The sequence below is a fragment of the Oryctolagus cuniculus genome, chromosome 8 (assembly GCF_051225735.1).
Source record: "Oryctolagus cuniculus isolate XC-2025 breed Fujian yellow rabbit chromosome 8, ASM5122573v1, whole genome shotgun sequence".
NCBI lineage: Eukaryota > Metazoa > Chordata > Mammalia > Lagomorpha > Leporidae > Oryctolagus > Oryctolagus cuniculus.
This window is the reverse complement of record NC_142874.1, coordinates 81,172,889-81,187,311: the sequence shown is the minus strand read 5'-3', so window position 1 is coordinate 81,187,311 and position 14,423 is coordinate 81,172,889. Positions and strand designations below refer to the sequence as shown.

The window sequence follows — 14,423 nt, the reverse complement described above, 5'->3', positions numbered from 1 at the left end:
CACTATATTTCATCCAGTGTAGCCTTTAAATACAGCATGCAAGTTGAATTTCATTCAAGATTTTAAAAAGAGAAAATGTATTTTCAAATTGTATTCATTATTTGCATATTCTGTTCATTCATTCAAGCAAATAGCTATTGAGTTCCTATTTGGTCCCATAAACCCTGAAGGTGCTACGTTTAACAAGACAGAATAGGTCTCTAGATTTACAGAGGTGCAAGTCAACAGTACCCAAGAGACTGAGTTAGAAGTATGTGAGAAAAGGTTTAACAAGAATCTAAAATAAAACAAATAACTCTTTGCCAGTTTCCGTGGTGTAAATATATTCATCATGGTCCATTTAAAGCAACTATTATAGTATTACTAAATGCAGAATTGAGAAGAGGTATGCAAAATATTATCTCTCGTTGGTTCATAAGAAGTGGCTCCAAGCCAGCACTGCGGCTCACTAGGCTAATCCTCCGTCTGCGGCGCCAGCACCCTGGGTTCTAGTCCCGGTCGGGGCGCTGGATTCTGTCCTGGTTGCTCCTCTTCCAGTCCAGCTCTCTGCTGTGGCCTGGGAAAGGCAGTGGAGGATGGCCCAAGTGCTTGGGCCCTGCACCTGCATGGGAGACCAGGAGAAAGCACCTGGCTCCTGGCTTTGGATCGGCGCAGTGTGCCAGCTGTAGCAGCCATTTGAGGGGGGAACCAACGGAAGGAAGACCTTTCTCTCTCTCTCACTAATTCTGCCTGTCAAAAAAAAAAAAAAAAAAAGAAAAAAGAAATGGCTCCACCAAACTCCACAGTTTAATATTGAATAGTACTGATCTTTTTCATCTGTGAATTAGAATACTTCTTCATCTCTTAGTAGGATTTTAAAAGCATGTTTATATTCTTCCTATTCTGCTATAACAAAAAGAGCTATATCCCCTTACCAAATGCATAATTAAATAGTAGGTATACTGAAATCAAAAACCTTGCTCTGGAATTGAGTGGTCAATTCTGAAACCATAATATTTGATCCATAAGACGAAAGAATGGGTTTTGTTTATTCTTTTGCACATTGAAATAATATTTAAAAATGTAGAAGTGTTTAATTTGCTTTGACTATTCTTTTAGATAATATAATGGAACTTCTATGTATGGAATTTAAGAAATAAATATAATTCTTTCATTTTTTGACAGAGGTTTCAGTTTTCCCTAGTTATTAAATTAACAAACATTCTGAATTTAGTATGTTCTGTCAAGAATGCTTACTTGTTCTTATTGTTCTCACAAGGTTTCATCATCTGGAGAAGAGTAAGCTCCATAGCTGCTTTCAGATAAATAAAAAACAAATCTTACTTAAAGTTTCTCACCCACTTTCATTAGGATGCTGTCATTCATTGAGACATTTTGCATCTTGCTGGTTGATTAGCATCTGGTATGAAACCGAGACATTTTTATCAGAGCCCTTTGCTAGTACCTGAAAAACTTCCTTTTAATGTTAAAACACAAATTTTATAGCAGAGTAAAATGAAATTATTAATTCAAGCTTAATTAAGGTTGTTTTTTTTTAAAAAAAACTTCTTTATTTTTTAAATACAGAGATGCCCCATATAAGGATTGTGTTTAAAATATTGAAACACATACTTCAATGCAAACATTGAAAGTATATAAAAACGTTAAAGGATGATAGAAAAAGCAACATATCAGATAAGGGGGTCATCCTTGCTATTTAGTAGCAGACGTAATAATGAAAGTAGTAACAATAATAACTACCAATTGGCATACACAAATAATACTCAAGGCACTCTGCCAAGTACTCTACAAATACCTTATTTCATCTTCCTAAAAACTGAGGAAGTATGTTTTATTTTCTTGATACGAAAATATAGAGGTGTTCTGAGAGTGAGACTGCCAGAAGGGGAAAATGAGTTTCAGTAGAGCTAGGTGATTTGACCTAGGACACACAGCTTAGGAAAAGTTGAGAAGTTTCTGCAACAGCAAAGTGAAGAAGCTGCTGACAGAATGAGAGAAAATATTTGCAAACTACAAAACTGATAAAGGATTAATATCCAAAATCTATAAAGAGCTCAATCATTCAACAACAATAAAACAAACAATCCAGTTAAGAAATGGGCAAAGGACTTGAGCAGGCATTTTTCAAAAGAAGAAATTTAAGTGGCCAACAGACACATGGAAAAATGCTCAGGATCACTAACCATCAGGGAAATGCAAATCAAAACCACAATGAGATTTCACCGCACCCCAATTAGAATAGCTATCACACAGAAATCAACAAACAACAAATGCTGGTGAGGATGTGGGGAAAAATGTACCCTAATCCCTATTGGTGGGAATGTGAACTAGTACAGCCATTGTGGAAGACAGTATAGACAGACTTCATAAAGCTGAAAATAGATATAGCGTATGACCCAGCAAACCCACTCCTGGGAATTTACCTAATGGAAAGTAATCAGCATATGAAAAAGTTATCTGTACACCCATATTTATTGCAGCTTAATTCACAATAGCTAAGATATGGAATCAACCCAGATGTCCAACTGGTGACTGCATAAAGAAACTGTAGTGTGTGTGTGTGTATATATATATACACACACACACTTCTGGGTCTCCCACGTGGGCAGTAGTAGGTTCCTGAGCACGTCGGACATCTTCCACTACTTTCCCAGGCAAATTAGCAGGGAGCTGGATTGGAAGTGGAATAGCTTGAACTCAAACTGGTACTTGTTCCCATTTGTGATGCTGGTGCCCCACTTGGCAGCTTTACCCACTACACTATAGCACTGACCCCCCTCATCTTTCAAACAAGGATGTAAATTAAATTAAATAGGGGTGAAATGATCCCCATTTATCATGAAGTTGAGCTTAGATTCACCCATGATGTCTGATCTGAGATCCATCCCAGGGCTTTGTGACTCCAGAGCCCATTCACCAAACCTTCATATCAAATGCTGCTATTCACTACATAGCACTTTTAGATAGAGACCTCACCAAAAATATGCTTGAGAAATCATGTGATATCTAGCTGTTTCATAACTTATTTAGCAACTAAGGCTTTGCTGTGCACCTTCACTTGCTGTGATCAATACCCGTAGCTCAACCTCTTTTTTTGAGATAATCTTTTTTTTTTTTAACCTTAAACCTCCACTTACGAGGTAATTTGTGTTCTCAGGATTTCACTTCATTTTCTCTCTCCACTTCTTGCCCATTGTTCCTTACATTTTGCCTCATATTTACCACCCCCTCACCCTAGATTTTTGACCATGTCACCCTAAGGAGAAATAAAATACGAAAGATAGAGGGCAATCCTTTGAGGATTGCTGTGGCATCCAGGACTCCCCTAGGAATATATATACATTTTAAAAATTTATTTGAGAAACATAACACACACACACACACACACACACACACACACACGAGTAATCTCCCATTCACTGATTCACTTTCTAAATGCCCACAACAGCTGGGGCTGGGCCAGTTTGAAGTCAGGAGCCCAGAACCTCATCCAAGTAAGTCTCTCACATGGGTAGCTGGGACCCATGTACTTGAACCATCACCTACTCTCTCCCAGGGTGGAGGGTGGGAGGAAATGGGGCCAGGACTTGAACCCAGACAATCCAATATGGGATGCAGGCATCCCAAAGAGCATCTTACCTGCTAGGCCAAATGCATGCCTTGTCCCAGAAGTATTAAATTAGAGAGTCTTATAAATACCACAACATACAGTTGTACCATATTTTTCTTTGACAATTTTAATTCTGTATATTAATATTTAAAATTTGTGTTTGGTAAGTAATTACACAATTTTTTAAATGTTGAAAACTATTATATGGAAATCTTTTTTTTAATCAAGTTGATTCTTTTAAAGATTATTTACTTGAGAAGTGGAGACAGAGAGACAGGGAGAGATAGAATGCAGGAGATCTTCCACCTGTGGCTTACTCCCCAGATGGCCGCTATGGCCAGCACTGGGAAGGCTGACACAGGAGCCCAGACCTCCATCTGGGTCTCTGACATGGCTGGCAGGAAACGTAGTACCTGGGCTATCTTCTGCTGCTTTCCAGGACACTTTAACAAGGATCTAGATGAGAAGCAAAGCAGCTGGGGTTGGAACCAGTACTCCTATATGAGATGCTGATATCGCAAGTGGCAGCTTAACCTACTGTACCACCACGTCAGGTACCTGGAAATCTTTAAAATAATCTAAAAAAGCAAACTTTCCTTTTGAGAAGCATCAAGGACCATTTTAGGACAACTGATGAAAGTAGTAACAATTCAAGAGAGAACATACTTGGAATAACGACAAATTAAAAAAGAGAAGATTTTGGGACCGACACGGTGGTGTAGCCCATAAAGCTGCCTCCTGCAGTGCCAGCATCCCATTTGGGCACCAGTTTGCGTCAGCTGTTACACATCTAATCCAGCTCTCTGCTCTGGCATGCAAAGATGGTAGAGGATGGCCCAAGTCCTTGAGCCCCTGCACCCGCGTGGGAGACCTGGAAAGAGCTCCAGGCTCCTGGTTTTGGATAGGTACAGCTCCAGCCATTGTGGCCACTTGGGGAGTGAAGCATCTGATGGAAGACTTCTCTCTCTCTCTCTGCTTGTGCCTCTCTGTAACTCTGCCTTTCAAATAAATAAATAAATCTTTAAAAAATAAAAAGAGAAAATTTTTGGGAAAACGTTGTGTTAGTATAGCCAAAATGAAAACAGGGTCAGTGAATGTATTTCACAGCTGTGGTTTCAAGTGCTTAGGGCTTTCAAGTTCAACAAATGCAACATATTCTCCTTTTCCATCTTCCTGAATATACCTTGGAACACCCCTGCTCTCATTATTTCTCTCTCTCTCTCTCTTCCTCCTTTTCTCTCTCTCCCCCTCTCTCCCTCTATCTCCCACACTCTCTAGTTTTCTCTTTCACTTGTTTCCTTTCCTGCCATTTAGCTTGTTGCAATTCTTACTGATTTATTCAGTCATCAGAATGAAGTTCAGAGAACCCCTTCGTTACTTGACAATGGATGCAAGTTGGATTTTTTTTAAAGGAACTCGGACCTAATTCTATAATTCTTTGGCAGGATGGGTTGACACCACTTCATTGTGCTGCACGAAGTGGGCATGACCAAGTGGTGGAACTTCTGTTGGAACGCGGTGCTCCCTTGCTGGCAAGGACGAAGGTGAGTCGTCATGGGTCTCATGGGCTGTAAAGGACTCTTAAAGTCACTTGTCAAGTGATCAGGTGGGAATGAGGTGATATCCCTCTCCTAGCAATGAAAGAGGTGCTTAAGACCTGACTATTCTTGCCATTATAATTCCTCAAAGGGAGTGTTCAGTTCTCTAGGTGCCACTCACCCTACTTCTTTGAAAACTCCAGTTCTCAGCAAACTGTGACCTCACCACGGCCCTTTTTTTAGTTCTTGGTGATTTGAGTGGTCTTCCTAGGAGCAGTAGATGGTTCTTCTTGCTGGAATCTCAGCTGAGTAACTGTAAACCCTCTGTAGTTTCTGAATCTCAACTCTCAACCCCTCTATACCCACTCTGCCTTCAGCTAACTCTCTCCAGAACCTCAATTCCAGAAATTATTTTATTTTGCTGGGACATTGTCCCTCATTCACCCTATGCTCTCACTGCTGCCAGCATACATTATGTTGCTGTTACTACCATTCCCTTACATATTCATAGTCACTCTGATTAAATTCAGGTCACATTCATGCACCTGAATGTGGTGGCTACAAAAACCTCCCAACATACTGGCTTGCTCACTTTAAATTCATGATCACTAACATCAAGTCAGCTCCTCATGCTGCTGGAATATCAGATTGTATTTCCCAATTCTGTTTATTCTTTCTCATTAATACATGACTGTTCTCTAATTTACCTTCAGGCCACTTGGCCAACTTCCCTTTCTTCACTTTCCACAACTCTGAGAAAACTGAAGCAACCAGAACGGAATCTGTTGGACTCCCACCTTCATATCTATCCAGTTTCATAAATCAGAGCCCAGATAGTCTATGTTTTCTCTTGCTACAATCACATGGTACAATTGCTTACTTCTCTCTTTTCAAAATAATGCCATATTGCCCTCTTCTAGATTTCTTTTTGTTTTCCTAGCTTCTGCTTCTGAGTTTCCTTTAAGTTCCTTGTCATCTCCCAGGTCTTTGTGTCATTTCACTGGCTAGCTGCACTCGTTATTGAAATCTCATACAGTTCCATTTTCAAATAGTGTCTATAGGCTGATGACACACAACTGTATGTCTCCAGAGTTCCTTGTGTGAATGTCACCATTGCTCCACAGATATCTACTGGGTATCTCAAGTTTAGTCAACTCCACACTAAATTTCCTGATATTTTTTCCACGCTAAACCTGATCCTCCTGTATCTCAATGGCCAGACCTTAGAAAGGAGCTGGGAACTCAACCAAGTCTCTCATATGGGTGGCAGGGATCCATTGACTTGAGCCATCCAAGTTCTCTCCCAGGGTCTACCTTAGCAGGAAGGTGGAATCAGGAGCTAGAGTTGGGTTTCAAATGCAAGCACCCCATTATTGGATGCAAACATGCTGATTGGATGCTTAATCATTATGTTAATATGTCCACCAGCAGAAATAATTTAAACATTGATAATCACTTATTTTTATATAGCTAATATTACCCTAGTAGTTGTAAAATAAGTCTGAATTGCCACATGTAGCATGTATACATTCAAAAAAGTTGTACATTAATATGTTTTGCCTAAAACAGTTTAATTACTAAATTAAATATTCTCTTAGCCTGTCTTTCAAATATAATCTGCTATATATTCAGATAGCAAAAGGAAATTATTTTGCCCTGTCACACTGTTTTCAAGATCAAGATCTGATATTGCTCTATTTCAGAACCTGAAATTAGTGAAGAAAATGTGGACTTGATTTTCTTTTGTTTTGTGCAGAATGGGCTGTCTCCACTTCACATGGCTGCACAGGGAGACCACGTGGAGTGTGTGAAGCACCTGTTACAGCATAAGGCACCTGTTGACGATGTCACCCTGGACTACCTGACAGCCCTCCATGTTGCTGCTCACTGTGGCCACTACCGTGTAACCAAACTCCTCCTGGACAAGAGAGCCAATCCTAACGCCAGAGCCCTGGTAAAACTGGCCCAGTCCACCTTAATTGAATACACATTGAGATAAGCAAACCCACTTTGACCACTGGTGCCTACCTCACCAATGCATGGTTATAGATCCTGCTAAATTTATAACCCTGACAAGTTGGTTGTCTGTCTACTTCATGCTTTAATAGTTTGCTATTAAACAGTGATTGAGCAATCATAGGTTTTAGAGAATACCAACATAACATTTCTGAAATTAAGAAGTTGCAAACAGGTAGGTATGATATCTTTCAAGTGATAAGCAATTTTAAATCGAAAACAGAATTTGAAAAATAACAAATTATACAACAAGTATTAGATACCTACTTCCAAGTAGAGTCAGAATACTGGTATCAAAAAATTCACTTTATTAATCTCTTTTTGAGAAAAAAATTGTTTTGAAATGGTAAATATATTTGGCTATATAAGGTAGTATAAAATGTAGGCTTCTGAAGAGTTCACCAGGAGATTTTTCCTTATGGACCTGACTACCCAACTATACACAAATAGAAGAGTGATGCTGGTGTATTATTGCTTTAGAAAGCCTTGTAAATAAACCATTGCAGGAACTGCTCAAAAGAAAACTGCTAGAGGCTTTTCCCAGAGTAGCTGCTGCATCTCCCAAAGTCTAATACTGAATAAGTCTTCCTTGCTTCACTCATATTCTAACCATAATCATTGGAAGGTTTGGATATGTGCTAATTTATGCCTCTTGATTTCTAATTCTCAAACTAAAAGCAAATACTTTTTTCTAAGTGTTAACATGGTTTATGTCAGATAAAATTCGTCTCTAGACAATTAGCATTTAAGTTGAGAGAATACATTAACTCTTCAGTTATTAAATATTATCCTTATTAGAAATTTTCTATTGGAATCAATTTAATAAGAATTAGCTAGAAAGCAAATATTCTTTCAGTGTTATATGCAATTGTGTGAGGAAATTAATTTTCTCATAGGGAGTTGAAGATACTGATTCTCACTCAGATACTGGTCAATTAGTTTACAAACTATCATAATCTAATAATTGCAAATTTTAAGTGCTATATGGATATGTGACTATATCTGACTTATTAGATTGTTTATGTATAGGGGAAATTATTTAACAGATTAATTATGCTTATCATTCCATTGTGAATAAGAAGTTATTAGCTCTAGTGAGATCATATGATTTCCTGATAACCGCTAGTATATAAAAATATTGACTGATGATCATACCCCATTGGGACAGGCAAAGGTGTTTATTGGAAGAATAGCTATAATTTAACAAAGGGCTATTGTTCAAATAAAAAGATTACAAATAAAATACATAATTAAGCATGGAACTGGTTAACAAATTTTTCCCATAATTTCTGTAAAGCTAGGACATAAGTAGTTTTGCAAAATCAGAAAATACCTTACAGGCTCCATTCCACAGTCCTGTGCTACTAAGAATGATTTTCTTCCAATTATCCCAGAAATTCTCTGTACTTTTCTTTAAAATATTGTGACACTATATAATTTCCCTATAAAAGAAAATTTATCTGATTGGTATATGTATTACACAAACTTTTAACATGAAAAATATAACTTTGGATATAAATATTTATGAACATAAATAAGGACTTCCGCTAATACCTCTTAATGAAAATGGTAGCGACTCTGAGGAATTTATCATAGAGGCTGTCATACTCTAGATTTTTGAAGTAAATTCAGTAAACACATCCTGAGAAACAGACCTTCATCAGAAAAATACACACATCTTTGGGGCATCTTCACATCATTTCACACCTGACGAGTCAGTATCCCTTGACATCTAGCACTTCTGAAATAGAGTCTCTCCTGTATTTCTTCTTCTTTGAAGAGGAAGCCCATATAACTTCCTTCAGTTTTGTTTTCTCTGTAATCACACAAACAGAATCATGTGCAGGCCCACCACAAAGAAGCAAAGCTGGCTGCCTACAGAACACACCTTTTCTTCCCAAATTCCGACACCTCCAGGGTTTGAAGAAATGGTACCACTCCGTGAAGATGTAACATTATTGCCTGCAATGTGCCAGCATGGAGTTGCGTGAGAATCGTTTCTGCATGTTCTCCACTAACTCAGTTGTCTTTTGCACAGAATGGTTTTACTCCACTGCACATTGCCTGCAAGAAAAACCGCATCAAAGTCATGGAACTGCTGGTGAAATATGGGGCTTCAATCCAAGCTATAACAGAGGTAGAACATGTTTCAGCTTGTCACGAAACAATCCTTCTCTTAGTCCTTCCTCCCCTTCCTTTTGTCCACCTCCTGTCCTCTTCACTTGAGTTTTTTCACCTGAAGAAGCCCCAAAGCCCCGCCAGTGCAGAGGAGTAAAACTACTGTTGCTTTGTTTCGCAGTCTGGCCTCACACCAATACATGTGGCTGCCTTCATGGGCCACTTGAACATTGTCCTCCTTCTGCTGCAGAACGGAGCCTCTCCAGATGTCACTAACATTGTGAGTATGGCTTGGGTCAGAATAACCGCAGGGAGAAAGAGCGAGAGGAGTAGAGTGTGGGTGTGTGTAGGTGTGTTGGTGTGTATGTCATCAAAGTTAGCAAGGGCCCTCGGGAGAACATAGCCCTAGAATGATTGCGACAGCTTCGCTGAAAAGAACCTCCACAGAGGGAGAAATGTGTTAGGAAATAAAATAGAAGCTGTGGAATGAGACAGCTTAACCTTCCTGTGCAGTTGAATGAAACATGCATCTGAATTGCATTTATCAAAACAAAATACATTTTTAAGGCTCCATTGAAAGTAAATGGCTGACTGCCTGCAATAAAATCTTCAGGGCTCACCCTAGTGGGCTGAATGATTTGTATTCCAGGAAATTTTCATCAAAATACCAACTCCATTCCATAATCAATCCCATCAAAAGATTAACCATAGATAGATCAATATTAGGAATTTTTACTTGGTATCAAATTCCCCTTCCTTTCAGTTAGTTGGAGTTTCCATTTTCTAACCCTACTTTGATTTTTAAGTTTGGTTTGATTGTGCTGGTTGGAGAGGCAGCCTCTGTTACCTGCAGAGGTAACTCTGATTATACCTGCATCCTGAAATGGGTGTGGGTCTCCAGACAACTTTCGTTCTACCAACAGACACTAGACAGCCCAGAATTCTTTTACCTGATCCAATCCGGGAACTGTACAACTCAATTGTTTATATTTCTCAGTTTCTTGGATTGTGCCCTTTTAAACTGTGTTTGACCACTGGATCATGGCACACATCTCATGAGCAGGAGAACCCCTCTGCACGAAGGAAAGTCATGTATTTGAAGCTCAGGAAGGGACTGAACACTGAGATTTTTAAAAACATGTACAACAGACAACTCTTCCCAAAGAGATGTCAGTGCTTATTTTTCAAATGAATCTCATTTTCTAAAGCAATAGATGGACTACTGTTGCTAGTTTTTAGTGCCTTTATCCATTTAAATTGTGAAACAAGACGTAAATTTTCACTTTTTATTTGTATTCCCTCTCCTCATGTTGCTGTATTTTACACACTGTTGCTGGGCTGCAGTTTTTGAGCTTGGGCAATGTCCATTGTGGAAATAACTTGATTTGATTTTAATACCTGTTAATACTTTTTTCATATTATTCAATAATTGGAGCATAAAGCCAATAAAGAATTTAAAGTCTCTAAATATGTATTTGTATATTATGCATATATGTTTTCTAATCATAGCTTTTGGTCTTAAAGTAATATTATCTGTTGATCTTAACAGTAATTTCATATGCCAGTTTGAATTTAATTTCTAGTTACTTCTTAGGCATTAAAAGTAATGCCATCTTTGTTCAAAGCAATAACCATTGTCATTTTTAGAATTGAGACCTGAGCAGATTTGTAGGCTAAATAGGCAAAATCCCCTGAATATTGGCCTAACTTACTGCATGTTCACATTTGCATTCCAATGCCTTATAAGAACTATGGTGAGACCATGATAAATTATGTAATCCTATTATAATAATACATACATATAAATATATTCTGCAGGTTGCTTGATTGTGATCCCTTAGATTATCTTTTATAGGATTTTTTTTTGCAAAATTATTAAAGAATAATCCAAATAAAACGGTTGTGGGATTCTGTAGTTACTTTCTGTGGCTACTCTTAATTTGCTCCTAAACTGATCAATTCCAGATCTTTTGGTGACTTAAGGAGTTACAATATCTTTGCAAAAAAAATGCTATAAAGGCTGCATGTATATTTTCAGATAAAAATAAATAAAATGTGAATTGCAACACAAAAAATTTTATGTCCTTTCAGGATCTTAAAAACTCTCCAAACTGACAATTGTAGTAAACTTTAACTTCCAACTGTTGGCCATTCTAAAGTTCTTCATTTTGTTTTATCTGTTCATTTGTCAATTACATTCTCTTTCCCTTCAGCTCCCTCAAAAAATATTTGAGAAGCACTTGTCAATATAATCCTGTCCCCAACATGTTTCCTAGTTATTTTTTTTTAAACTTTTGTAAGAGGCATCCTTCAGGGAGTAGATACCTACCTATAGATAGGACTGCCAGATAAAATGCAGGTCCCTCCCCACCACAATAAGCAATCATTCTTCTAAGTATGTCCCATGCAACAGTTGAAATTATTCATTGTCTGGAATTAAAATTTAACTGGCCATCGTGGATTTTTATTTGTTAAATCTGGCAATCCTACATTTAGAGGAATGTAACTTTCTCTAGCAATGAGATGCCTGTGAACTGGTGTTTTCTCAGAACCTGAGGATATAGCTACTGGATCTCAAAGTCTTTGCAAGAAACTGTGTGAAAACCGATTGCCTGCTTGCTGTGTCGCAATTGGTCATTTGCTGACTCCAAAGTACCCCACCCTTGGAGCCTTTGTGTGTTGCCTGAAATCATCCTGCATTTTTTGAATGCAATGCTGTCTGTTGTGCTTTGACGCTTTCCAACCTGATGTGGCCAAAGTGGAAGTCAAGGCAGCTGTCCTCAGTTTTAACAACTGAGGAAAGGGCATGACATTTGGTAACTGCTTTGGACATGAGCCTACACATTCTCTTGCCAGTCTCGTTTTGTCTGAAAATACACTCCAAATGTGAGGTGTGTCAACAACTCAATCATGTGCAGACGATTTTACTGAAAACTATTTTTCCAAGAAAGCTTACAAATGCATTTCGAAATCTAGAAAGCTGAACTGCCAGTTACTCTACATCCATATTCCAAAGTATTCACTGACAACCATGGAGTAGAAAACCAGACAATTTTAGAAATGAGAGGGTGCCTAACAATAAAAAAATGGAAATTGTTATTTATACTTATATTAATATAAATATAAAAGGGAAAGGGCAATTCCAATACAAGTCCATTACATGGGAGTCATTAAATAATAATTAAAGAAGACCCTTGTTATAAAGTAGAGAAACCATGTGTGTGTACATATGTTCCTTTTCTTTGAGTATGAAGTTTAATGCTCTAGACTTATTTCTAACGCATCTATTTCAATTGTGTAAAAAACATAAAGTAACTTAATTTAAGTATACAAAGAGTTCTGAAGATATTAAGACTAATATTGAAAACATTTCTAGATTTTTGAAATCCCTTATTGATAAAGATTGGCTCGTAAAATAGACATGTACATGCATCAAGCAGTAGGAACTTGTGGGCCTCTTTGACTTAACTTTCTACAAAGAAATTAATTCTTGCTTTTATTTAAACCAAAGTCAGACCTAGAAATAAGCATTTGAGTTGTTTTTCTAAAAATGGTTAGTAGACTTTAATCTCGTCTCTTTAAAGATGGTTTTTAAGTGATATAGATAACTAGTTAGAAATAATGGTTAGCAAAGAAGAAAAATCTTGCTATACATCTAAAGTTTGATAAGAAATATTGTTATTCAAATGTCACCTTTTAAAACAACATAATCCAGATACATTTACTTTATAAAAACTAAAATTTGTCCTCAAAAAATAAGGCTGTTAGAGGATAAATGAATCATCAACAAAGAAGAGAAAGTTAGGCATCCAGTTTAATTCTTTAATAAATCATTTCACATTAATTTCTCATAATTTCAAAAAGAGTGGATCCTGAATACTGAAATGAAGTGTGAGTTATATACTAAATTAAAGTTCACCTGAAAGTTTCTAGATATAGGGTTTATTATGCAAGGAATTGGAAGAAATTATTCATATTCATATATAGCATATATGGCATATTCAGTTCCATAGCTAACTTGAATGACCTTATTTAGAATGGTTTACTTTACTTGACCGAAATCAGCTTTGTTTTCTAAAATAGTTGTGATGAATTAATCTATAATCATTTTTACTCTAGTGTCTTGTTCTGCTATAACTATATAATTATTTAAAGGAAGGATCTCCTGCCTTCTTCAGAACTATTTATGGCTTTAAAATATGCTAACTTTAAAACCCTTTCTCTTAGAGGTAGTTGTAAGAGGCTTCCCAGTGAGAAATTCTCTTATATCTAATCCTCATCTTTCATCCTGCAGCTCTAGCCCCCATTTCTGATAAGTGCACCATACTTTGATGTGGCACGAAGATGCTTGGGGAATGATGTGGTGCCCAGGGCTGCTTACCTCACCAGATGGCACTGTTAACAGTTCCTTTACTCGTCTCTCATTAGCTGTCTCCAGCAACTGCCTGTAATTCAATACGCTCATTAACATGAAGTAGGTGACTCCTGAGCAAATCAGATTTCTTATATGACTAGTCATTGTCTAGTCTCATAACCAAAAGACAAAACTGATTTATAAAATAATAGTTTATTTCAGACAAAAATTTTGAATTTTGGAAAGAAACTATATGACTTTTCGCCATGTGTTGATTTGATCTTCAGCCTCTTGATTTTCTCACTAAAAGGGGACCAAATTGTGATCACCTAGTTAAGTGGGACAATGACAGATTTTGGGTTCATAGGATAAAAGGAGTTCATCATCAAAACCAGTCTAGGTTATGGAAGTTTCATTCTGAAATTACACTTCAGGGTATCGTGGATGCTTGGGTAAGTTCACTAGTTGTAATGGACCGCAAAAAATAAAACAAACACTTGTCTTATCCATATGAAGATGTTTAAGATATAAAACTACCAGACTAAATAATTATGCCTTTTCATAGACTTAAATCCTTGGATGTATTGCTGAATTTCACAAGAAGGGACATCTGTATTCTTCTCATGCAGAGCAGTGGGTTTATTTATGATTGGATGATCTTTGTTTCCTGGCAGCGCGGGGAGACGGCACTGCACATGGCAGCCCGGGCAGGCCAGGTGGAAGTGGTCCGATGCCTCCTGAGAAATGGTGCCCTTGTTGATGCCAGAGCCAGGGTAGGTGTGGGTGC

General features: G+C 37.6%; 1 protein-coding gene across 50 annotated transcripts in view; it reads left to right on the top strand.

Moving 5' to 3' along the window:
- ANK2 (ankyrin 2) overlaps positions 1-14,423 on the top strand; it is a 676,765-nt gene that overhangs the window by 551,140 nt on the left and 111,202 nt on the right. For 32 of the 50 annotated variants that reach the window (XM_089302903.1, XM_089302901.1, XM_070047695.2 and 29 more), the window contains 5 exons: positions 5,056-5,154; positions 6,905-7,102; positions 9,203-9,301; positions 9,464-9,562; positions 14,311-14,409. In XM_089302903.1, coding sequence (XP_089159029.1) covers positions 5,056-5,154; positions 6,905-7,102; positions 9,203-9,301; positions 9,464-9,562; positions 14,311-14,409 — 594 coding nt within the window. The remainder of the gene's footprint in view (positions 1-5,055; positions 5,155-6,904; positions 7,103-9,202; positions 9,302-9,463; positions 9,563-14,310; positions 14,410-14,423) is intronic. The other 18 variants (XM_089302912.1, XM_070047718.2, XM_089302907.1 and 15 more) reach the window with 1 other exon arrangement.